General features: G+C 40.2%; 1 protein-coding gene across 1 annotated transcript in view; it reads left to right on the top strand.

The window, feature by feature from the left end:
* LOC127442209 (pappalysin-2-like) overlaps positions 1–27,894 on the top strand; it is a 139,239-nt gene that overhangs the window by 102,376 nt on the left and 8,969 nt on the right. The window contains exons 20-21 of the mRNA XM_051700059.1: positions 7,724–7,833; positions 12,017–12,088. Of these exons, the coding sequence (XP_051556019.1) occupies positions 7,724–7,833; positions 12,017–12,088 (182 nt within the window). The remainder of the gene's footprint in view (positions 1–7,723; positions 7,834–12,016; positions 12,089–27,894) is intronic.

Here is a 27,894-nt window from a genome sequence, read left to right as displayed (position 1 = left end):
CAGTCAATGGCATCTACCAGTTTACCGTGTGTATCCGCTTATACGATAGCTTAGGGAAAGCTATCTACTAGCCAAAAATGTGTGCGAGAATGTTTGTGAGGGGTCGCGTGTGTTTGTGTGTGTGGTTAGTACGAGAGAGAGAGAGAATAAAGTGACAGCCCCAAAGCCGATTTCGCGATCATGGGAGAGAAAGCAGCTGTTAGTTTATCACACAGAGACACGGTGGACGGCTCGTAAACCGTCCCACGGTCTTTGATTCTTTAATGATCCTGTGATGGCGGAAATGCACAACAGTCCAATGTGGTTGGACTACAACACAGCAAATCTCATACGTGATAATTAAACCTTGAGTATCAATCGCAATGAGCGGACACGGTGGTCCGTAAACTGTACAAGCAATAACGTTGATACACAAGAATAACACACTATAATATTCTGTCTCTGCCCAGACATAAACCTCTTACTTGAATCGCATGAGGACACAGGTAGAATGTGTGTTCATCCGTCCTTTAACTCCGACTCGGTTCCTCGAGGCTCGGGTGATGATGGGAGGCTGTTTCCTCGCTCTGTCGGCGGGCGGTACGGCTGCTGATTCTCGGCGGGCTGGCGGAGAAATCAGCAACGTTGACTTGATTGAAGATGGAAGAGAAATCTTTTATCTCTTCACTTCTGCAGGCAAACGGATGAAGATGCGGATTGCTCGGCGGTCTCCTTTGGATCCGATAGAGTGTTCGGTAGAACACAGAGTAATCTCAACTCGTCCAGCGAGATGGAGATTGTATGGCCACAGTTTCAAGTCAGACGTTACTTCCTTGTGCCACGAGGCTACAACTGAGAGCAACGATGAGCTGCATCTACACACGGCGGGCAAAGTTGCTGGAAGCAAATCCCGGAAGCATTTCAGAGGTATTTCTACTCCTGATGATGTCACGGTTGAGGTGTGTTCTGTCGTGTGCCTTATCCAATAGGAGTTGAGAGTTCGATCCTTTAGTGAGCAAGGCTTCATGGGATTTGTAGTCTGTTTTGGACTCCCTTTGTTTGATTTTGGTGTGGTTTTTATCAGTAAGATTTATGACTTGGTATGTGGGCCTGAGTTAGGTTTTACGACTGTGTTAGGCCTGCCTTTGTCATCTATCTGAATGCATGAGGCCCAACACCAGAAAACCATAATAGGTGTAAATCCCGGAAACTTGATGTAAACGTACATTAAAAGTTGACACTGCTACTGCTCACACTCACCGGTAAAAAAGTGTTCGCTCAAATCCCACTCTGACATAAAATTTCTCTGTAGTATACTTGTTTCTGTTTGTATACATTTCTTGAATAAATGCCTCAATTACAGTTGTAGATAACAGTTATGATATTTGTGGGTGAAATTCTGTTACAGTCTGTACCTTTTATTAATTTTATTAATTAATTTAAATTTATTACATTTATTAATTTAAAAGATGTCTAGCCCCTTGGTAAACTTGTATCAAAGACAATAACTGAAAAAGAATATTTGATATTCGCTATTTTATTTCAGTCAACATAATAACTGTCGTTCCCTATCTGTCACTCACTCGACGTTGTGTCGATGTAGTGACACTAGGGGTCACTCTTGGGAGCCCGAAACACCTCTGGTCTTTCATAAAAGGCCAATGAAAATTGACGAGTGGTATTTGCATACAACTCCCCCGGACATATGGGTATAAAAGGAGCTGGTATGCAACCACTCATTCAGATTTTCTCTTCGGAGCCTAACGGTCGATGCTCACTGAGATGAATTCCCACGGCTGTTCATTCACCTCTGCTGGATCTGAAGGCGCATTTCAGCGGCTTCTCCCCCCTCTGCACTGGTGCACTGCAGAGAACACCCCTGGGTGCTTAGGCAGAAATAAAAGAGTATATTCTAAAAAAAGAGTATATTTCTCTAAAAGAGCGGCACACACGGAACGTCTTTTAAAAGACGCATCTTTTTAAAGATGTCTTTCCATTTGTGTGTTATTCCTGGTTGGTTATCTCTCGCCTTCTGACGGTCACAATCGCTGTCTTTCGTGTCTGGGTGCTGCCCATACAGCGACAGCCCCCCTGGCAAATTCCCCTAAGGAAGAACCTTCTTTCTCAGGGACGGGGCACCATCTGGCACCCATGACCAGACCTATGGAATTTCCATGTTTGGCCCCTGGACGGGACGCAGAAGACTTAAGTGGCCTACCACCCGTAGTGGTAGACATGATCACTCAGGCTAGGGCCCCCTCTATAAGGCACCTGTATGCCTTGAAGTGGCATCTGTTCGCTAAGTGGTGTTCTTCCTGACGCGAAGATGCCCAGAGATGCGCAGTCAGATCGGTGCTTTCCTTCCTGCAGGAGAGGTTGGAAGGGCGGCTGTCCCCCTCCACCTTGAAGGTGTATGTAGCTGCTATAGCGGCACACCACGACACAGTGGACGGTAAGTCCTTAGGGAAGCACGACCTGATCATCATTTTCCTGAGAGGTGCCAGGAGGTTGAATCCCTTCAGACCACACCTCGTTCCCTCATGGGACCTCTCTGTAGTTCTTCAGGGTCTATGGAGAGCCCCCTTTGAGCCCCTGCAGTCAGCTGAGCTTAAGGCACTCTCTTTGAAGACTGCCCTCCTGACTGCGATCACTTCCATCAAGAGGGTAGGAGACCTGCAAGCGTTCTCTGTCAGCGAAACGTGCCTGGAGTTTGGTCCGGGCTACTCTCATGTGATCCTGAGACCCCGACCAGGCTATGTGCCCAAGGTTCCCACGACCCCTTTTAGGGACCAGGTGGTGAACCTGCAAACATTGCCCCAGGAGGAGGCAGACCCAGCCCTGATGTTGCTGTGTCCGGTGTGTGCTTTACGCATCTATTTGGATCACACGCAGAGCTTTAGAGTCTCTGAGCAGCTCTTTGTCTGCTTTGGTGCACAGCGAAAAGGAAGCGCTGTCTCCAAGCAGAGGATCGCCCACTGGCTCATTGATGCCATAACAATGGCATATCATGCCCAGAACGTGCCGCCCCCAGCAGGGCTACAAGCCCATTCTACCAGGAGTGTAGTGGCCTCCTGTACCTTGACCAGTGGCACCTCTCTAACAGACATTTTCAGAGCAGTGGGCTGGGCAACACCCAACACATTTGCTAGGTTCTACAATCTCCAGGTGGAACCGGTTTCGTCCCGTGTAGTGGCAGGCACATGCAGGTAAGTCCAGGACAGCTGGCCGGGTGTATCGCTTGCGCATAGCGCATTTCACCTCCCCTGAGCTGAAGACGTGCACTGTTGACTTCCAGTAGTGTTCACAAACTGTGTTCCCTGGATGATTTCCTCCAAGCCCTGTGGCAGACGAGTTCGCAGAGAAACTCGCTGCTGGCTCAGTACGTGTGCTAACTAAGCCCTGTACTGGGGTAGGTGCTCCGCATGTGTTGGTTCCCCATAGGTAACCCCATGCAAAGTATATCTTCCGCTGATTTGTTTCCCTGTTGGTAAACTGCGTCTTCCTTGGGCAGAGGCTCCTCTGCCCCAGTCACCATGCTTGTAGAAACTCCTCCCACGTAGGGTAGGACCTACCATGGGACTTCTCCACATGACATACTTCCGACAAACCTCGGCAAGACCATATAATGTATTTCCACCCTCTCTCTGGGCGGGGTGTGGTCTCTGCGGTGTCTTCCCCTTGGGAGGGATCCCCCCCCCCCCCACACCCCAACGTAGAGCTGGTGGCCCCAGTCGGTTAATTCCTTTTTTGGGGGGGGAGAGGGAAAAAAAGAGGATAAGAGGCCACGACTGGGCTAGCCTGTCTCTATCTTTTGGGCAGTCGACTTGTCCCCGAAGGGCCGTTTGACACTCATAACAGCGTTGGGGGAGGTTACGTGTTGTCTCGGCTCCTCAGCACAAAACCTGAATGAGTGGTTGCATACCAGCTCCTTTTATACCCGTATGTCCAGGGGAGTGGTATGCAAATTCAACTCGCCAATTTTCATTGGCATTTTATCAAAGACCAGAGGTGTTTCGGGCTCCCAAGTGTGACCCCTAGTGTCACTACATCGACACAACGTCGGCAGGATGTTGTTTGAGCAACAGACCATTCAAAACAGGCCTATGAAAGAAAAAGAAAAACACATGATGAAATGCACGTAGAACTTTCAGAATAAAACACACCTGGATTATTTACTGGCGTTAATAAAAGAAACACACTTTCTAAAATTAAAATAGACCAAAACTGCGGGGAAATGCGGTCTATTGAAAAATTTCTCAATCTTTACAGCACTTTAGAATTTACTTTTAGAAATACTAGCTTGGACAAAGTCTCAGGCTTCAGGCTCATGCGGTGTGCCTGGGACAGTAATCCAGTGATGGAGAACACACGCTCAGCACTGGAAGAACCACTGGGGATGCTGAAGATTTTGCGGGCGACCCTGGCCAGTCGAGGGAGGGATCCAGCATTGGTTTTCCAAAATCCAAGGACGTCATCCTGTGTGCCCTTTCTCACTGAGCCCAGGTACTCCTCCATCTCACCTCTGGCATTGTCAACTACACTCGAGCTTCTCTCATATGAGCTGAATATGCGGGCCTTGTTCGGAGCACTTCTGGGCTCAGCCGCTGTGCCCACACTTGTTCCAAAGGCACTGCATTCTGCCTCCTTCACCAACAGTTTGCGAATCTCTGCGAGTTGATTGCTCACTTTACCATCCCTAATGATCCATTCAGTTTTAAAATGTGGGTCCAATACAGCCACCAACACAAGGTAGAATAGAATAGAATCTATTAAAACGAGTAGAGATATTATCTGACAGTGTCACTGCAAACTCATGAATTGAGTGGGAGCGGGTCTCACACACATTGGACAAAAGCCATTTAATTTCCATAACAGCTGGAAGAATAATGCCCAGGTTTCCGAGCTCTTTTTGCATATCATTAGTAAGTTCTGCCAGTGGCAATAGCACCTCAGTCAGGGCTTGGAGTTGATGTACATCATTCATGGTCAGCTTAACGTGTTCGGGAATGGTCTGTTTGTTTTGGAATTGCGGGTCTCTTTCAAACATCTTTAATACTGATTCAGTCATGCACAGCTGACTGCTCCACCTGGTGACACATGCTGGGGTGGGACGCACACCTAGTTTATCAGCCTCCTCAGTGTTTAAGGCACTTTTCCTATCACTCTTTACAAGTTTTGCAGTTCGTGTGAAAATGTTGTCTATATCAGCATGATTGTTTATTGCATCCTTTATGGCGAGTTGAAGTAAATGTATGGGGCATCGCATATGGAGGTTAGCGTTGGTGATATATGAGGCGCTTATGTTCTCCATGATCTGCGCAACACGATCAGGCTGGAATGATGAGAGTGGACCTTCCTCTTTGCCATCTTCCTCAAGGACCTCTTCCTCGCCTTCCTCTTCAGCTGCACCCTCCTCAAAACCTGGGAGGTTGAAAGCCTTTACCATATTGCTGGTGCTGTCGGTCACCACCCTCACAACCCTTCGTTGTAAATTCCAGTGTTGCAAGACACTTTCATATTTATGGAAAATATGCTCTGCTGTGTGGTGCCCATTAAGATGTTCACAGCCCAGCAGCACTGTGTGACTATTAAATACTTCATCAAGAAAAATCGCCACAACACCCAGAAAGCTGTTTGTCCAAATGTCTAAAGTAAGCGCAAAGCCATCTCCTAACTGCAACAGCTCTCTAAGTCTGCCTTCCATCTCGCTGAGAACATTTGGCATCAGAGTATCACATACTGTGCTGTAACATGGTGTGGTATAGCCAGGCTGGGCAATGCTGGCAAAATGATGCATACCCTCTCGTTCACCTTTTGTAAGAGGTTCATAATCCAAGTAAACCATCTTAAAAAATACGTCATCTAATTCTTTCTTCCATGCGTTTGACACAGAGAACTGGGGACGCCGGAGAGGAAAAAAAATATTTCTCTCCTTTTGATTGGTTGCATTTTTTTCTGTAATGAACAAATTTGCGTACATTACATTACTGTACCATTTAGTGGACATGATCAAAATTCTATGCCTTATTACTCTGTGCAGTTTTCAAAATAATTCAAAAAGTGTTGTTATAACTTTTGTAGTCTAACTTTAACATTACCTATAAGCTACCTTTCAATAGGCTAACTATTCATATTACAGTTGTTTGTTGGCTATTGCTTACTTCTAGCTGCACTGACATGAATGCATAACAAGATACCTTACTACCTACTTATCTGTTAATTTATTATCAAATGATATATAACCTACTAGCTCACCTTTTGCTGCACTATGTTTTAGTAGCACATCCTCGTGCTTTCTGGCAATGTGCCGCTTAAGATTCCAAAACGAATCTTTACTAACTCTCACAGTCTCTCCACACTCCTTTTCAATTTCTTCTCCTTCCTTGTTCTTAACTTTGATTATTGCTGTGCATTTATGTATAAGGTTTGCAACTTCATTAAAACAATATTTGGACTCCATGACCTTAGATCTATTGCTTATTTTGCAGATTCTCGAACCAGCATATGATGAAGCGCATTCTGGGTTGAGCGAGTGGCACTGAGCGGCCAGAGCGAGCGGAGTGGAATCTTCAAAAAGGCGCTTTCCGCTCAGGTGGAATTATCACCGCTCCACTCAATGCTCTGCTCACATGCTCTGCTTCGGTGCAGTTATGGACTGTGATCAATTTTGACATGTGATTTCAATCTTAGCGTGTCCATTATCTGACATACACAGAAGAAGCGATGGAATCAGTGCCCGTAGCCCTCCCTCATAAACAACGTGTTTGGAGCGCGACTAGCACAACTGCAGCCAAAAAATGCTCGCACTGGTCCGGTTATGGACTGCGGTGAGTTTTGTGGAGTAATTTCTATCTGACCACATTGTTTAGTGTAAAAGTCCACTCTCATGTCTGTTCCCTGAGTGCTGTTGAAGTCTCATACCTGCGGAACAGCTGTTACGTCCATGAGTTTGAATTCTCCGCTGTGGCTGTAATGCGAGCTAATGCATAAGGCAGTGCTGTGATTGGATGAAAGCTTTTCTTCTCATGAATAATGTTGAGAAACGCTCAGAATCTAGTGACGTACAGTACATTTTTGCTGTCCTACCAATCATAACTCGAAGTTTACGCATATACCTCAATTTTGTGACATTGCTTCAACTTTCATTTTGAAACCAGAAGAATGAAATAGCTCAATAAAAAAAAAAAATAATAAAATAAAAAATAAATAAATACAAAAATAAATTAATTAATAAAAACACCCCTTAACATTAAACAAAGAGTGCTGTAACTTTTTTCAGTGATGTGCAACCTGTACATATCTGTTCACATTTCAAAAAATTGTTTTGGGGTTTCATGACTCTTTAACATAAATGCCACTTGGTTTGATATTTTGTTATCAAATGCAGTGACATTCATATATTTTAAGTGTGGCTTAAGTGTCAAAATACTATTAATAACAATGTGCGCCTTTCCTTTTTTTCTGTTTTTACATTGTTTTCTGACATTTTTATTTATTTATTTATTCGGTTGTGCATTTATAAGTCACTGTATTAATCATTTCTAATATGAGGTATAGAAATACCTGGACCACATGACCACAGTCAGTTGCATGCAGTAGAATAGTTTTGAGTGCCAACCTGCCTACAAAAAAGCTGTTGAACTATGGATGACCAGTCAAGAGTTTGGCAATTCATGTGTTGACATGAATATATTCAACAGATGTAAATGAGGGTTAAAGCAAAGCTCGCTTTGTGTCATGGCAGGTGCGGTCTGCTACCCAACATGCATTGTGGCCTTGAGTGACCCTGTGGTGTTAGCCAATGGCACTACCTCTGATACAGTAGAGCACTGGATGCTTCCCAGCAAAGTTCAGGTGAGGTAGCGGGAACAGTTTGCCACAACTTGTTATTTGATATTAATGGCTGTTTTTCTAGCGCTTCCACCAAACTCCAAGTCAAATCTTTATGTACACTCTGAAAACCCTCCCTTTTCCATTTTTACTATTAAAGCCACCCTAAAAGTGCAAACTCTGTCCTCTGCCTGAAAAACAGGTTGGTTTGAGAGAATAGTAGCATGATTTTGATCATCTTTAAATGTGAAAATCATCGGTCCACACCTGTTAGTCAGTGGTTAAGTAAACATGCACATCACAGAAAATGGAAAATTGCTATGACAAGTGAATAAGCTGTCCTTGTTTTCCCTATTCAGACTTCACACTTAAAGGTTGTAGCAAGTATTTCTTATAAATAAATATAAATATAAAATATAAACCAGCATTGTCTGTCTGATTAAGCTTATTACCCCTCCTATGGTATTGAAAAATGGCACCTCCCTTTGGTATTTGTGGTCATTTTTGACCGAAAGGGTCAGATGTGTAACCCTTTTTTTATTTTATTTTTTATTTTTATTTTTTTATGTTGATGATGATGATGATGATGATGATAATGAATGACCATTTATTCTTCCCTGAAGTAAGAACAATAAAATTATGAATTTCATTTGGGATTTTATACTATTTTGATATTATTTACATGTCAATTTCTAAATGTTACAATTAATTTGCATATACAAATTGACAAATTTTAGAAAAAAACAAACAAAAAAAAAAAAAAACAATTCAGAACCTACACTTCTACAAGTTGAAACATGAATAAAATGTGAGAATGTCACATAAATTGGAGTCCGATTAATGCCATCTGATGATGAAAATATAAATAGCATGACTTGAAAAACATGTCATGCCAGTAACAGCCAGTAGATGGCTGTAGCCACCAACTATGTAGTCTGATGGCTTGTTGTAATCTAATTTTATATTTTATCAAAATATATGCATTTGGATTAGACATTATCAAACTATTATTTGAACTATAAGTTAAGCATTTTAAAATGTATTTGAAGTGTCAGTTTTTGCAGTTAATGTCATTATGCTTGCAATCAAACCTGACCATGGTGTTACAAAGAGAAGACACAGAATAAGCATTTTTTTTCTACCAATAATTTATTTCAAACATAAAAATGTAATAACTCAAAGTAATGCATAATAATGTCAAGAAACTTAACATCAAGAAACAGATCAATTAACTGCAAAATTCTGTAAATTCAATTAAAGTATAAAACAAGTATAAATGCAATTTCAAACTTTCTATAGTAAAAATGTATTTTGCAAACATGGTTCTGTGTGTGTGTGTTCTGCATTGTGAGTGTGTTACCCCATGTAACGATGCTGGCAGACAATGATGATGTAGTGTAGAACCCAAGTGCGGTGTTTATTTACATCAACGTGAAATCCAGAAACCATGAACAGAAAACATAAACGGACTAAACTAGACTTGACTTGACTTGACTTGGCTACCAAATAACATTACATAAACACAAAACATGAACAAAAACACATAAAATCTTGACATATCCCCCCCACTCGGGGTGGCTCCCAATGCCCCAAACAAAAACACAGAGTTAAAGAGGGAGTTGGAGGGTTGGGGGGGGGGACTGTGATGACTTGACATGGTAACATGGTACAGCAGGATCCTGACTTGGCCATGGTAGGCGTGGATGCTGACTCGTTGGCTGTGGCAGGCATGAGCGCTGGCTCGTAGAGTGGAAGCGGGCCTGGACCATGGAGCGGAGGCGGGCCTGGACCTTGGAACGAAGGCGGGCCTGGACCTTGGAACGGAGGTGGGCCTGTACCTTGGAACGGAGGTGGGCCTGGACCATGGAACAAAGGCTTTTTTGTGACATGGCATGGAGCAGACTGAAGCTTGGCTGTGACATGGCATGGAGCAGACTGAGGTTCGGCTGTGACATGGCGTGAAGCAGACTGAGGTGTTATTGTGATGGGCTCAGGCATTGCTGTGACATGGCATGGAGCAGGCTGAGGCGTTGCTGTGATATGGCATGGAGCAGGCTTAGACGTTACTGTGACATGGCATGGAGCAGGCTGAGGCATTGCTGTGACATGGCATGGAGCAGGCTGAGGCATTGCTGTGACATGGCATGGAGCAGAATCAGGTGTGGCTGTGACATGACATGGAGCAGACTCAGGCGTGGCTGTGACATGGCATGGAGCAGACTCAGGATTCGGGGCAGAAGGTGGTGCAAGCTTTGTGACTATGAGGTGGGACCCTGGCTTGTCGAACATGGCATGGGACCTTGGCTCGGTGACCATGACATGGAACTCTGGCTCGGTGGCCACCTCCCCCACAGTGAACGATGAACCACATATCAGTAGGGTAAGGTCGATAAATTGAGTCAGGCTGTAGGTACTCTGGCTGCCTGGCATCAAGGAGGAGATTGGCTCATTTAGCCCAAAGTGAAAACAGTCTTTGAGTGCAATCTCATTAAAATTGACCCTGCTGGCCAAAGCACAAAAGTCCTCTACATATTCCTCCAGGGGATGATTCCCCTGATGTAAATGAAGAAGCCGAACTGCTGGGTTCATTTTGCGGTCAGGTATTCTGTAATGATGCTGGCAATGACAGGCAGACGATGATGATGAAGTGTAGAACCCAAGTGCAGTGTTTATTTACATCAACGTGAAATCCTAAATGAACTAATGAACTAAACTAGACTTGACTTGACTTGACTACCAAACAATGTTACATAAACACAAAACATGAACAAAAACACATAAAACCATGACACCCCATCTCACCCCTTCATTTCAGAGTGTGTGTGTTTATCAATTTGACTGATTTATGGTTTGTTTGTTTTTTTATTGACAAATGTAAAAAAAAGCTCTATGTTATAGTCTCTCCAGTTCATTTGTGTGTGTGTTTGTGAGTAAGTGGGTGTGTATGTTTTGCACTGAGGATGTTTTAGAGTTTCACCCTGTAATTTCTGTCTGTTTTTTTCTGCATTGTGGCTGATTTATTGATTGAATTTGACAGATTTATATATATATATATATATATATTACTCTGTTTTTGTGGTTTTCCATTCATTTTCATATCAAAAGTGTCGCTTTTTTTATTTATTTATTTTTTATGACCACTTAAAACGTATCAAATCAAGCCCATTTTATTTATTTTTTTTATTTTGAAATTTTTTTTTTTTTTTTTTTATATATATATATACATTCAGACAAAGGAAGGCTTGCTGGTTTAGTTGGTTAAAAAGTCCTGGTTGGGACACCCACATATCAGCAACTCATAATGGAGACCAGCATCCAAAACACAACATATGCTGTTGACCAGTAATTACGTCTTTTTTGACAGGAAAGGATGACTCTCAGAAATGTAAAAACACCCAGTGTCCTAATTTTCATTTGGGTGGCCTTATTTGGAACCAAGAGGCCAGGGAGCTTCAAGACTAAATACTTTGGAAGCAATGTTTGTAACTGAAATCACATCATTGGCACATCAGAGTGATAAGTTGGATTGGGCTGCCTTGATTTGTGCTCCAAAACCATATTCAGATCAATCCACATCTGAAATCTCGCTGCAAAAGAGTTGACCGGGTCTATCCTTATCGTCATGTCAGCTCGTGAGAGTAATGATTACACTGAGATGTTTTTACAAGAGACAATTAAATTGCCACACATCAAGCACGGTGCCTGACTCCCATTGTTTAGAATGATACATCAGCACCTCTAAGTACAGTTTACTTTCCAGGAATGGTGTCCAAAGTATTGCAGATTGGGTAAGAATGATGGAGGAAAGGTCACAGTAGGAGGGAGATGAAACAGAGATAAGCAAGTTTCTTTCCAGAAATTCTGCTTTAAAAACAGGTCAGATTTCCAAGTCTGAGAATGAATAGCCATTTCACGTCAAATCAATGAAATGTCTGTTCAAATTGGAAAGACAAGGGGGAAAGTGTAACTCGTCATATTAATTGGATCTTAATTTGCAATGTTATATTTTTGGCACCATTATTACATCTGAGCTTTGTCTTCTGAAACTGAGTTGGATGTCATTAGATTTCTGGATACTAGGAAAAAAAAAAAAATAATAATTTTTCAAATTTCATCTTAAGAGGATACATATTACAAGAACTTTTGGTGTTAAATAATTTGTCTCTCCCTAAATTTATCTTGCTTCCTCATTTCTCTCATTTGACAGAGCATTGTCTGTGCTGGCATGTTGAAGTGGCATCCAAATCCAGCACATATCCACTGTATTCAGGCATGTGAGGTGAGTACCAACTACTGTATCATTTTTTGGTGGTGAAGTGCAACATTATGTCTTTGAGGGTCTTTGATGCAGTCAAAAAAGTCTCTGACAGCTAATGCAGTTTTGGGCAAGATATCGATTTTTGTCCACTCTCAGTGAGATGCATGTTAAGGTGAAATTTTAGGAGAGCTTTAAGGAACTGTTCACTCAAAAATGAAAATTCTGTCATTGTTTACTCACCATCATGTTTTTCCTCAACTGTTTTTCCATAGAACATTTTTTCATACAAAGTTTTTCCATACAAAGCCTGCCAAGCTCTGTGGACACAAAATAAATAAATAAAAGTGCCATAAATGTAGCACATGCAACTTGTGCGCTATTATAGTCTTCTGAAGCCATATGATAGAGTTTTGTAAACGTACATGCTAAAATTTTTGTCGTTATTCATTGAAACACTCTCAAATCAAATATGGCAGCTTAGAAGCGCTTTATCACATAAGGTTTGATGTAACATATGTTTGGTCCCCAGACACGCTAGTATCAATGATGTTTGATGTAAATGATATCCAACCTGTGCCATAGACTCCATTTTTTTATTTGAGAGTTGAGATGGAGTTGTGCAGTGGAAACATAATAATCAGCACAGAGTTCACATATGCTCCCTGTCAGATAAAACAGAAGAAAGAGGACTTTGACAGATAACCACCAGCACAGCATTGAGGTGGTCCCCCGTGCCACTTGGGAGGACCGGAGAGCTCTATAATCAATGATAAATGCTGAGGGTGTCGATTGGTTTAGTTTTATGTGCCAACTATTGTGTTATGGAGCTCCATGTAGTGGACCTGTTTTGCTCTTCATTATCTCTGTAGTCATAACTCTACAAAAAGTGGTAACCTTCAATTGTTACCCTACAGAGCTTTTTCTATCTAAAATAAGTATTGTTTTTGCAACCTAATGTGTGTTTATTTTTATTAAATAAACTTAATAGAATTTAGATGTTACCACATGAAGCTCATTTTTAGGTTAACTTTTTCTCAGTGTACAGTATGCACGTCTATAAACCAGTCCATTTTACCAAAATGGAACTTACAAACCAAATCTTGTGTTCCATTAAAACATTGTCAAAATAGGTCATAACAGATCAAGCTAGTAGCAAATAACATGTCTTATAAGTGGGTTTCTTTGAAGCCATTTAGGCCCACAAGAATTCAGAGTTGGAATACTTGAGACCGCTTAAGATGAATTGAATCCAAAGAGTCAAGAAATATCATAATTTCTGTTTTCTATTTTTATTTTGTCTGTGTATGGTTTACACATTCCCCCAGTTTACATTTACATCAGCAATGAGACATTTTGTTGCCAGAGATCCGACACCATTCACTCTCATATGGAGACATCTTTAACATTTCCTGTAGCCAAGAGAAACATTGAGTGTAGTGGCTTATGGACTGTATGCCACATCTTCCCACAGAATGCTGACAGACTGATTCTCCATGGAGCACCTTTTATCACAAAAATAAAACAGAATGAAAATATCATTGCCACTGTAAAATGTGGTAGATACATGATCATAAAACATATTATTCCACCTTGTCTTCCTCCAGAGTTCTCCCCACAATTTACAATGGTGTTTAAACTCACCCCAAGCACTAACTCATTTAACTTTGTCGACAATCTTGGTGCAGATGTGCCAAAGCAAATGAACAATCTTATCGGTGCATGCAGGTCTTTTGGACGGAGGGAATTCAGAGGACTTTATGTAACTTATGGATGTATTTAACCAGTTATAAAATAATCACAAATGATATGTTATGTGACAAAAGTAGCATACCAAACTCACTAAAAGTAAACAGATGTGAAACATCATATTAGTGCAGTGTAGAGTAGACAATACTGTCATGTGAAACCTGGAAGTGAAAATAGTGATGACATTAAATGTTGAGTGTTTTGGAAAATAATGGATAACTGTTTATCGTAATTCCCTCTGGATATTAGCTCCGTCAATGTCAGGGAACGTATCTTAAGTGAAAGGGTGGATGCCATTGAAATTAATCAAGTGCGAGACTTGGATAATGTTTTAAAATGTATTTAAAGTTATTAAGAGTCACTCATATAACATATGGTATGCTGGTCACTTTTTTTTTAGGAAAAAAAAGCCTCTAAAGATTCCATTCGTGCATCCATGTGGAGATCACGTATTCTCCAGCATCGAAGTGGTTACATTCTCTAAAAGGAGTTGTATCCATTCTGCATCTGTTGTCTCATCACTGACAGTGACAATTTTTGCAAATTGCTTTTCACTACAGTTTATTTCATTAAGCTAACAAACTTTGGGCATCGCATAACTTTCGTGAGGTAAATACATTTATACAATTAGTGAACGTGAAGGTTGTTGATATCATAGATGTCGTCCTGCGATTGCAACACTGATTCACTGATTACACAAGAGATAATCACAATGCCATTGTGTCTTTCAATAACTCATCTTATGTTCATTTATGTGTTTTTTTTTTTTTTTTGTGCTGTAATTTTGTAGTAAAGAGGTGCGCTGTTTGGAGGAGAAAATGCTATATGCAGTGCTTCCGTCTGAAAGCAGCGCGATTTGACCGCATTAGAGAGCAAAAAAAAAAAAAAACATTTATAGTTTGAATTTTTATAATTGCATTGACATAATTTGAAAGCTGAAACAGTTTTTTTTGTTTGTTTTTTTTTTTTTTCAGAAACAAAAGAAACCAAATTTCAATTTTTTCTAAAAACTCCTGACCTGTACCTGTTTGCCTTATTAGTCAGCCTATTTAAAACTCTAGCTGAGTTCGGAATGGCATACTACCTAACAAGCCTTGACATTAACATCTGCCCACCTGCCAAATGCGGGTGTAAATCGGCAGTGGCGGATAACTTAGTCATTCTTACTAGCCACTTTGGTGGGTGACATTCTCAGGGTTATTCCTGTATTGAAAATTCTGTAAATGTTAGGCCGCCGAAGAAAATTAAATTATTTACATCTTATGCTCAGTGCTTTATAAGCACTAAATATTATTTCTGTCTGAAATGCAGGCATGTCTTTTGCAAAGCAATATTTAAACCTTGTTTCTGCATGAGTGTGATGCGAGCCATCATGATTATGGACACATAATTGCCAATGTTTTCCTCCTGTTCTATCCTACTCCTGTTCTGACTGGTCATGTCTGCTTTAAGGTATTTCAAGAGATGCATTAAATCATTAGGCCTGTGTCCTGCTAAACTCATATCATTCTTGTTCAAATAAAATGTCTAAACAAATACATGCTGTTAAAGTCTACAGTTACCTTTATCACTTTTTGTGGGGTGGGGTATTTTGTATAGTGAAAATCTATACCTATATAAAAAAAAAAAATTTTTTTTTACTAAAAATTCAATCACAAATGCGATGCAATTAGGCGAGTGTTCAGGGGCACCACGACTCCGGGGGGCACCAACTCAATGCAGGCTAAAATAGAAATATAATACTAAAATATAGCTGCAAGCAGTGATGATAGGCCCAAGCATCATGGGTCCATTTCCACCTGGTGGCTTTCAGAAAACAATGCAAGGTAGACACGTGCATTTGGTATTTGACCATATTCTAAACTATTTTAAAGCAATTTGGGTAAAAATAAGAGGACTATTTTAAAGTCTGTTGTAAGAGCCAAATTTCCTGCTGCCAGGTGGTGGTGCTATGACCGTGACACAAAAATAGTCACATCCATGTGATTAGCCCCCAAGACCAAACATACATCTCAATTTTGATCTAAATCACACATTGCACACAGAATATATGAGCCACTTCCTGTTTCCCATTTTTTACCATTAATTTAATGCCTCACCATGGCAACACCATTCGATATATAAAAACTCTGTTCACAATTTAGCATCTTCAGTGTCTTGGCATAATATTGTCTAAATGTGGTGACAGTCTCATGAATCCCCTAGGAGGAGGATTTAAAAGTTCAGGGACTGCATTATTCAAAAAATACAAAATGGCTGACTTCCTGTTGGGTGGACCTGATAACTATAATTATGAAAGTTGTCCAGCTTGATGAGAACTATATATGTACCATATATAGTTTTGGTGACTGTAGGTGAAAATGGGGGTGCTACAGAGGCCGTCTCACATGCCCATTTTAAAAGGGGTGCTACAGAGCCCCCCTCCCCCCACCCTACATGCCCATGCATGAACTTTTGCCCAGCCCTAATGGCCAACAACTCTAATGTGTGTGCAAAATGTCATGAATTTTAAGCATGCCAAGTGCCTCAAAAACACCCAAATATAGGAAGAAAGGAATAATAACAATTAATGTGTTGCCATGTCAACCATATTTAAAATATAAAGTATCCTTTGACAATTATTCGAAATAATTTTGAAACAATTCATGTAAACATAAGAGGGCTATTTCAAAGTCTGTTAAAAGTGCCATACTTCCTGCTGCCAGTTGGTGGCGTTATGACCATGACCCATAATAGCTGCATCAATGTGATTAGCCCCCATTACCAAACATACAGCTGAATTTTCATCAAAATCACACAATGCACAGAGAAGATGTAAGGCACTTCCTGTTTCACATTTTTCGCCATAAATGTATTGCTTCTCCATGGTGAAACCATTCAAAATATAGAAAATCTGTTTGCAATTTAGCATCTACAATGTCTTGGCATGATGTTGCACAAATTTGGTGCCAGTCACATGAATCCCCTAGTAGGAGTATTTAAAAGTTCAGAGCTTGCGATTTTCAGAAAATCAAAAATGGCTGACTTCTTGTTGGGCGGAGATAATGACTATAATTATGAAAGTTGTCCGGCTTGGTGAGAACTATATATGTACCAAGTTTGGTGACTATAGGTGAAAATGGGGGTGCTACAGAGGCCATCTTACATGCCCATTTTAAAGGGGGCGCTATAGAGTTTCCCCCCCACTGCCCAGCCCTAATGGCAGACAACTCTGATGTGTGTTTTCATGAAATTTTAAGCATGCCAACTGCCTCAAAAACACCCAGTTAATTTCCTCCCCCTCGCGCTGCCCACGCTGGTCTGTGTTCACAGCATGTTATTTGGGTCTGAACTGCGGTCCGATTATGTCATCAACATGCGTACAAGCAGCAGCTATTTACCACTGTAACTAGGTAACAGCTCGGGAAGACATCACTGAGTTAAGTGAAGTATTAAAATTTGTCTTTGGATTTACCATGAAAACTTGCCATGCACAGAACAAAACTTGTGTTTGTCTCCCTTGGATGCACTGAATGTGCAATAATGTGGTAAATGTTAGTGTTTGTCAGCCGCGAGCCTGCGGATGCATTGCAGGAGATGTGAAGAATGTGAGCTGCTCTATGAAGCCGGTGTATTTGGACACAATCAGATATGAGAAATGCAATATACTTTAATAATTGCGAATGCAAGCCTGCAAAGACGCAAATTATGCAGTTTACTTCCGTGATTTGGTACTATTGCATTCATATTAGCAGGGAACTGTACCAGAGTTCACATGAACCGTAACTAAGACCACCTTTTCAAGAGGACCCGGGTACACACCGGAGTTCGGAAAACAGAGTTCACATTATCCAATGTAAACTTTGTTTGTACCAACTAATGTTTTGAAAATACAAAAAAACTTTCATAAATCTGAGAATTTATTTAAGAACAGTTTTATGAACAATTTACACAAAAATTTGTTCTGCTTATGTTTCACGAATGAGGCCCCATGTGCATACGCATGTGTTTTGAATCAGGCGGAAATTTTTTGAGAGAACTTTTCCTGTGCGTTTAAGAACACAACATCAATGCAATAATTATTAGTGAATGAGAACAGTTGTCTGAGTTTGGAATGGCATACTACCCATACTACTCATACTACTACTGCAATATCTTTATGACCAAACTCGGCCATTTACCATTTGAGTAATGCTAACTGTTTCACTTAATATTTATGGTAAGCAGTATGTAGAGTATATTGCACAGTGAATCTATAGTAAGCCAATATTCCATTCCAAAAATATCCAGAGTTTTGTGTTTAGTTGCTTAGACTTGAATTTTTGGTGGAATTTTGTGGAAATTGTGTGAATTTTTGTGGATTTTTTTATTTATTTTTTTAGATTATTTTGAATCTATCTTTGGAGCTCTGTTACTATCAAGTAAAGTTTATTTGACTGCTTCATACCAGCCTCCAAAGATTTGGGCAATCATTTCCCATAATGTGTGCCTCCATTTGAAAAAACCATACAAACAATGCCACAAATGAACCACTGTTCAAATTCCTTGCTGCAAATATGGTTAAAAGAATGGTCATCTGATTCCTCTCAGGCCATGCTCAGGGTTTCTTCATCTGAAAATAATGGAACGAGTTGACAACACACACACAAAATGGAATTCACCCTTCCACTGTTGTAAATTGTTACCAAAAATTTGTTTTTCAGTATGTTCAGGTTTTATATTTAAAAAAAAAAAAAAAAAAAAAAATTGCATTAGGAATGAAATGGAGGGGAACATAATTAGTAGTCTTTTGAGAACTCTGGGGAGAGCCAATCAAGGGGTGCATACTTTAGTGAAGCGAGATGCCAGCACAAACATGGGGCCTCAAAACATTTTTGTCCATGAAAACAGGTTGTTGCCTTGGAGTTTATTTTGTTTATTCTATCTTTCGCTTAGCATTATACATGGTCGGTCAGGCAACCTGTGGAGTGTATCCTCCCTCACAGAAGTGGGACTTTTAGGGATTTAATTTCACATAAGGTGAAAAGGCACCTTCTGGTGGATGGCTTACTTCAGAAATTAAAATGTCTTGTTATTTTCTAGTATCTGAAATTGTGAGTGCTTATCCCTGACACTGTTGCTAGGGGTTAATTGTGTTTTTTGAAAATACATCTTTTTTAAGTGACTCATACAAGGATTCATTTTCAATAAATTCACATAATCTAAATCAAGCTTTGGATGCTGCCCAAAAAACATTGCCTACTAAAACCCCTCTTTGAGCGAAATCCAGGAAAATGAATTTTAGAATAGATACCTCATTTTGGGCAGATTGCACTAACACTAATTTCAGAGGGAACTGAAAGCTATCTGAGTAGGTATGCAACTCAATACCAGCATATTTATGATTGGATTACTGTAGTTTCATGGTATCTTTCCTACTAAGTCCTGAAACAATGATGAAAGTCTTTTTGTTACAAGCACCCAATGAACTGCTCAGCAAATCCTTATGAGTAAATCAGCTGTATGCAGTGGCAGATGGTTATGGAATGGAGAAGAACAGATTACTCAATCATACTGATATATATATATATATATATATGTATATATATATATTATATATTCATTCATTTTATTTTATTTTATTTTATTGCGTCTGCAATGTTACTCCCAAAAGCTGCTTCTCAGATTACTACTCAAACAAAACTTCTAAAGTACATTAACCTCGCTCAGAACTGTTTTTGCAATAATTAAAAATGCCAAATCTCCCCAATTTGGAATGCCCAATTCCAAATGTGCTCTAAATCCTCGTGGTGGCATAGTGACTCGCCTCAATCCAGGTGGCAGAGGACAAATCTCAGTTGCCTCCGCATCTGAGACCGTCAATCCGTGCATCTTATTACGTGGCTTGTTGAGCGCGTTACCACGGAGACATAGCGCGTGTGGAGGCTTCACGCTATTCTCCGCGGCATCCATGCACAACTCACCACGCACCCCACCGAGAGTGAGAACCACATTATTGCGACCACGAGGAGGTTAACCCAATGTGACTCTACCCACCCTAGCAACCGGGCCAATTGGTTGCTTAGGAAGCCTGACTGAAGTCACTCAGCATGCCCTGGATAAAGATAGAATTCTAAAAACTAAAATAAATGTTACAACAGACAGCAAATCACTTTGACTCCAAGTCTTTTTTCACACTATAAGCTAAATCAATGCAAATTTTTTTCCGACACTCGCCGTTGCCGCATAGCAGGAGTGTACCTGACATGACAGTAAGACAAGAGTTTTGGTGCTAAGCCAAAATTTGCTGTATAGTGCACTGAATTCAGCAGGGCTCTGACATATTTTGCAAGATGGGCACAGCCCATGGCGATACAGAGGGAATGGAGAGAGAGCAGCAAGGTATGACCACCATTCCAGATAACATGGAGAGATTGAGTAGACCACGGACAATTCCCCATGTCGAGGCCCAATTCCCCATTAATGGCTTTCAGGTAGAACCTCAGTTCTATACCTCAGTATATAAATGTTAAAGGACTGCTTTACCCAAAAATGAAAATTCAGTCACTGTTTACTCACCCCTGTGTTGTTATAACCCTATATGACTTTCTTTCTTTTTCTTAACACAAAGGGAGTAATTGTGAAAAAAAAGTTGTGCTCAGTGATGTTATACAATGGCAGTTTATGGTAATTACCTCTTCAAGCTTCAAAAGAATGCAAAAGTATAACTCAGAAGTCTAATAAATTATTCCATGAGACTCATGATTGTTATAAAAGTAAACGATAAGGTTGATCAGTTGATCTCCTGTGCGCCTTCATGATAGAGCATGAAAGCAACAGTTATGCAGCCCCTTTATGACATTGGGGCATTCAAGCGAAAACATTTTTGTTTATCTAAAAACAGGTCCGCCACAGTGATAGTGACAACACAACACAGCTCCACACAAAACAGAGAACAGAACTTACTAAACGTATCTGAAGAGTTTGAAGCGAACGACTTGATGCATTTCTATGCCCAGCCTTATTTTTTTTTTTAATGGAGTACTCAGAAATCAAATAGAAAAATAGAGGAGGCTACAGGCAGCCACAATCCCACCGTGTCCTAACCTGACGGCAAACAACACGCGATAAAAGGTGTATTTTCTATGGTAATTAGATTTTTTGTCTGAACCAGCAGTGGTGAGCGATGGTACTTTCTATTTTCGGCATCGTGCGGGTAACTCCGTCCGTTGTGAACTGATCAAAAATTTCAAAAATAATAAGGCTGGGCATAGAAATGCATAAATTCTTTGACTACAAACTCTTCAGACATGTTTAGTAAGTTCTGTTTTCTGTTGTGTGTGCAGCTGTGTTGTGTTCTGTTGTCACTATCGCTGTGGTGGACCTGTTTTTAGATAAAACGAATTTCGCTTGAATGCCCCAATGTCGCAAAAGGGCTGTGTAACTGTTGCTCTCATGCCCTATCATGAATGCACACAGGAGATCAACGGTCAGTGAACATTTTCACTGTATAATACATTTGATTTTGGTTTGTTTCTCACCAAACCTTATCGTATGCTTTCATAACAATCATGAGTCTCATGAAATAATTTATTCTTCGAAATTATACTTTTGTGTTCTTTTGAAGCTTGAAGAGGTGGTCACCATAAACTGCCATTGTATGACATCACTGAGCACAACATTTTTTCACAGTTTCTCCCTTTGTGTTAAGAAAAAGAAAATCATATGGGATTATAACAACACAGGGGTGAGTAAACAATGATTTAATTTTTATTTTTGGGTTAACTATCCCTTTAAATGTAAACATTAAAACAATAAAAACACACCAGAATGCAATGGCATTTCTCTCGTATTTCTTCTCTTCCTTTCATATCCAATAAAGGGAAAACATGAGATTTTAATTTACATACTGGATTTGCATCAAGTGATGTTGTCTGTTGGCATGGTGATCAGTGGTTTTGCAGTGGCCACTCTGTCAAGATCTAGACTTCTCTTGATGATTGTTTTGTCTTGTGGCAGATGTTCATAAGGTACGGGTCAGATGATTTTGGCCAAACTCCCTGTAGGAGTTCCAATGGTTGACTACAGTATTGTCTAACATTTACTTGCAGAATTCCTCTGTTGGCCTGTATAGATGCATTCCTCACATTTTTCCCATTTACTGTTACACAATTCTTTTGTTTAGGTATTAGATCATTATTCTTGTTTTAAATTCTGTTATTTAGCAGATTCATTTATACACAATCAATTCTATATATGATTGATTTAAAATTGTTTTTGCCAATAAATTCCCAATATAAATTAATCACATGGATAAACTTGCACTGAGGACAAGAATAAAGAAATAATGGAAGAATGAAAAAATGAAACTACTTAATGCTTGTGACTAAGATACTGAAAGCAGGGCAGGAAAAACACTTTGGGTTGCTGTACTTTAGCAGGGATAAATTCTACAGGGATCTCAGCAGCTGCTCTTGGACTGGGCTGTGAATTCAGGTAGAAGCTGGACTCTTTGAAAGGACTCCACATGCACAAAAGAGCCAAAAGTATCTTTGGCAGACTGCTATTGTTTTCCTGTTATTGGCATCAGATCCTTTAGCTTATGTAAAATCCTGTAGACAGGCATTATAAAGTGTTTATGTAAGTTAAATTTGATAATTGTAGTCCACACAAGAAGAAAGTTGGACTTAAATCCCATGGTCATTGCAAAGTTGGTAGCCATTCTCTCACACAGGTGAAGTAATGGTTTGAAGTAAAAAGTTTTTGAATAATAAAGTTAGGAATAATAAGTGCAGTTTTATTTTTATGTGAAAGGACAGATACAGATGAGATACAGTTACTTAGTGCAACAGGAAGCCCGGTCCAGTGAGTCCCATTTTCTCTTACATTATGTGGATGGCCATGTACATGTGTGCCGTTTACCTGGGGAAGTGATGGCACCAGCATGCACTGGACGACAAGCCAGTGGAGGGAGTGTGATGCTCTGATTAATGTTCTGCTGGGAAACCCTGGGTCCGGCCATTCATGTGGATGTCAGTTTGACATGTGCCACCTACTTAAACATCATTGCAGACCAGGTACACTCCTTGGTGTTTCCTAAGGGCAGTGGCCTCTTTCAGCAGGATAATGTGCCCTACAACACTGCATACATTTTTCGGAAATAGTTTGAAGAAGAGTTCAAAGTGTTCTATCAGAAAGGCTTGGAACAGCATAGCATAAAGGGAATAACAATTTATTGATGAACAATAAAATAATAAGTAAAGTGTCTTTGGCGTAAGCCCCCATCTGACGGTCCGGGAACAATTTAGAGAAACGTCAGATCCTACCGGGGAAGATGGCAGGGGTGAGGAGTCTACCCCCCGTCAGACCAAGACTGGCTGGTGGTGGTGGGGAGGAGGCGGTTGCCACGTTGACACCTGAAGGCAGCAGAGTGGTTGGCGACTGGCAGACCTTTAAATTAAGAGGTGAAGAGTGATTGGTTAAAGGAAATTATGAATGACCGTGCAGGTCTCCCTGATAGAACTACTGCTTACGCTTCCATTTCTATCAGAAAGACTAGGAACAGCATAACATAAAGGGAATAACAATTTATTGATGAACAATGAAATAATAAAGAAAGTCTCTTTGGCTCTTGAAAAGGATAACCAAAGCTTATGACACATGAAGGAAAGGGGGCATTGGTTGTGCAATACCCTTGAGAAGAGTAACCAATGCTGTATTTGAGCCCTGAATTGGGTGAGCATTTGATCGTACAATATCCTTGAAAAGGATAACCAAAGCTAATGACACATGAAGGGAAGGGGGCATTGGCTGTGCAATACCCTTGAAAAGAGTACCAATGCTGTATTTGAGCCCTGAATTGGGCGAGCATTTGATCGTACAATATCCTTGAAAAGGATAACCAAAGCTAATGACACATGAAGGAAAGGGGGCATTGGTTGTGCAACACCCTTGAAAAGAGTACCTATGCTGTATATAAACCCTGAATTGGGCAAGCATTTGATCGTGCAATATCCTTGAAAAAGACAACCAAAGCTTATGACACATGAAGGGAAGGGGGGCATTGGTTGTGCAATACCCTTGAAAAGATTAACCAATGCTTGCAATGCTTTGAACCCTGATTGGGCGAGCATTTGGTCATGTAATATTCTTGAAAAGAATAACCAAAGCTTGAAATATATTTAGGGGAAAGGGAGCACTGTTGTGCAATACCCTTAAAAAGGATAACAATGCTTGCAGAGTTGTAAGAAAATGGTACATTTGATGCATTGCATAATATGAGCTGAGCTTGGTTGATTGAATGCTATATATATATATATATATATATATATATATATATATATATTTTTTTTTGTTTGTTTGTTTGTTTTTTTTTGTGAATCTACCACCACCAGAGTTGTAAGAATCAGAATCAGAAGCAGAATGAGCTTTATTGCCAAGTATGCTTACACATACAAGGAATTTGTCTTGGTGACAGGAGCTTCCAGTACACAACAATACAAAAACAGCAACAAGACTTTTAAAAAATAATTAAAATTTATTAAAAAATAGATACATATTGAAATGAAAAAAGTATATATTGAATACACAATAGACAATATATATACAGTGGTGTGAAAAAGTGTTTGCCCCCTTCCTGATTTCTTATTTTTTTGCATGTTTGTCACACTTAAATGTTTCAGATCATCAAACAAGTTTAAATATTAGTCAAAGATAACACAAGTAAACACAAAATGCAGTTTTTAAATGAAGGTTGTTATTATTAAGGGAAAACAAAATCCAAACCTACATGGCCCTGTGTGAAAAAGTGATTGCCCCCTAAACCTAATAACTGGTTGGGCCACCCTTAGTAGCAACAACTGCAATCAAGCATTTGCGATAACTTGCAATGAGTCTTTTACAGTGCTGTGGAGGAATTTTGGCCCACTCATCTTTGCAGAATTGTTGTAATTCAGCCACATCACGTTTTCGAGCATGAACTGCCTTTTTAAGGTCATGCCACAACATCTCAATAGGATTCAGGTCAGGACTTTGACTAGGCCACTCCAAAGTCTTCATTTTGTTTTTCTTCAGCCATTCAGAGGTGGACTTGCTGGTGTGTTTTGGATCATTGTCCTGCTGCAGAACCCAAGTTTGCTTCAGCTTGAGGTCACGAACAGATGGCCGGACATTCTCCTTCAGGATTTTTTGGTAGACAGCAGAATTCATGGTTCCATTTATCACAGCAAGTCTTCCAGGTCCTGAAGCAGCAAAACAGCCCCAGACCATCACACTACCACCACCATATTTTACTGTTGGTATGATGTTCTTTTTCTGAAATGCGGTGTTACTTTTACGCCAGATGTAATGGGACACACACTCCAAAAAGTTCAACTTTTGTCTTGTCAGTCCACAGAGTCTTGGGGATCATCAAGATGTTTTCTGGCAAAAATGATACGAGCCTTAATGTTCTTTTTGCTCAGCAGTGGTTTTCGTCTTGGAACTCTGCCATGCAGGCCATTTTTGCCCAGTCTCTTTGTTGTGGGGTCTTTTGTGACCTCTTGGATGAGTCGTCACTGCGCTCTTGGGGTAATTTTGGTCGGCCGGCCACTCCTGGGAAGGTTCACCACTGTTCCATGTTTTCGCCATTTGTGGATAATGGCTCTCACTGTGGTTCTCTGGAGTCCCAAAGCTTTAGAAATGGCTTTATAACCTTTTCTAGACTGATAGATCTCAATTACTTTCTTTCTCATTTGTTCCTGAATTTCTTTGGATCTCGGCATGATGTCTAGCTTTTGAAGATCTTTTGGTCTACTTCACTTTGTCAGGCAGGTCCTATTTAAGTAATTTCTTGATTGAGAACAGGTGTGGCAGTAATCAGGCCTGGGTGTGGCTAGAGAAATTGAACTCAGGTGTGATAAACCACAGTTAAGTTATGTTTTAACAGGTGGGGCAAACACTTTTTCACACAGGGCCATGTAGGTTTGGATTTTGTTTTCCCTTAATAATAACAACCTTCATTTAAAAACTGCATTTTGTGTTTACTTGTGTTATCTTTGACTAATATTTAAACTTGTTTGATGATCTGAAACATTTAAGTGTGACAAACATGCAAAAAAATAAGAAATCAGGAAGGGGGCAAACACTTTTTCACACCACTGTGTATATATATATATATATATATATATATATATATATATATATATATATATATATACACACATATACATATATATATATATATATATATATATATATATATATATATATATATATGTATACGTACATACATACATATATATATATATATATATATATATACATATATACACTGCTAGTCAAAAGCTCCAAAACACTTGACTGAATTGTCTCTCATGATCCCAAAAATCCTTCGATCCAAAGGCGCATGCTCAAATGCCTGAAACCAGTTTTTTAGACAAAAAAAATAACTGTGCCACCATATCAACTCATTATAAAACCAAAATTTAATAATAATAATAATAAAAAAAACCTTTGAAATCGATGACTTGGACCAAACAACAAAGAAAAGCAGCCACCAAGTGCCCAACATAGATGGGAACTCCTTCAATTCTGCCCAAAAAGCATCCCAAGGTGATACCCCAGGAAGCTGGTTGAGAAAATGTCAAGAGTACATCTCTGCAAATTCTAGGCAAAGGGCGACCAACCTGAAGATGCTAAAATACAACACAGCCCCGATCTATCCCGGACTCCGCTCAGTCACACACAACTCCCACAGTTCCATCCATCCCACTCCACAGCCAACCACCACTCCAAAACATGAAAAAAAATTACAATAAAGAAAATGGTAACTTTGATGTGTTGCTTAATATGAGCTGAGCTTGGTTGATTGAACCAGGTTGGGATGTATGTATGTCTTGTATGATGAAGAAGACCACCGTCCCAGCATCTTAAAGGAAGTCCTTGTGATGCAGCTGCTGTAGCAGATCCTATCCTGAAGGAATGGCCAGAGGGGAGAGGGGAGAGACCACAGCATATTAGCGTGGTGGAAAGATGAGATGCGAACCAGTGGTGTGTCATGGGGTCCCCCGAAGAATTCAAAAATAAGGGGGAGGCAGCTGAAGCGTGAGGCTGTGACTTAAGATAATTTATCATTGAGGCGTATGGGCAAACGGAATTATCGGGAATTTTAGATATTGAAATGGTGCGACCATGATTTAAACTATCTGTTTTTGTTTTGTTTTTTCAAATTTTTATCCCCTTTTCTCCCCAATTTGGAATGCCCAATTCCCACTACTTAGTAAGTCTTCGTGGTGGTGCGGTTACCACCTCATTCCGGGTGGCGGAGGACAAGCCTTAGTTGCCTCCGCTTCTGAGACAGTCAGTCCACACATCTTATCACGTGGCTCGTTGTGCATGACACCGTGGAGACTCCCAGCATGCTACTCTCCGCGATCCATGCGCAACATACCACGTGCCCCATTGAGAGTGAGAACCACTAATCATGACCAAGAGGAGGTTACCCCATGTGACTCTACCCTCCCTAGCAACTGGGCCAATTCTGTTGCTTCAGAGACCTGGCTGGAGTCACTCAGCACACTAAACTATCTGTTTTTGAATGTTTAAGAAATAAAAGAGTTTTTTGGAGAAAAAGAAATATCAGAAAAGGTTAAATGTCGAGAAGGCAGGAAGACTGGAGAATATGATGTGAATTCCCCACACCTCAAAAAGCCATAAAATGCCAAAAGAAAAACTGCTTCTAAAAGAATGTCATCAAATTTAGAAAAAAAAATCTGCTCTGAGAGTGGAAGCAAGGAGGTGTAGAATGTCTAAAGTTAGGAAGCCGTATATCGGGAATGGTAAAGGACATTTTTCTGATACCTCTTAGAATTAGCTGGATGGATGGAAAGGAGAAAAGACTGGGGAATTCAGGTGAATGACATCTAGCATGAAACTGAATGCCTGCCACCATTTTATTAATGGATGAAGGTTTCAATAATCGGACATTAAAACAGAAAGCAATGAAAGCACAGACGGTTGACATTAACACAGGGAATAACGGGTCTTGTGAGAGTTGAAAAATGAAGAAAATTGAGACCAAGCAGAATCATAAGCTTTGAGTGTAGAGAGGGCAATACCATGCCTTATCAAATCTTTAGCGGAAT

Source organism: Myxocyprinus asiaticus, chromosome 6, assembly GCF_019703515.2.
Source record: "Myxocyprinus asiaticus isolate MX2 ecotype Aquarium Trade chromosome 6, UBuf_Myxa_2, whole genome shotgun sequence".
NCBI classification, from domain to species: domain Eukaryota; kingdom Metazoa; phylum Chordata; class Actinopteri; order Cypriniformes; family Catostomidae; genus Myxocyprinus; species Myxocyprinus asiaticus.
The sequence above is the reverse complement of the archived record's forward strand: the minus strand, read 5'-3'. Positions and strand labels throughout refer to the sequence as shown.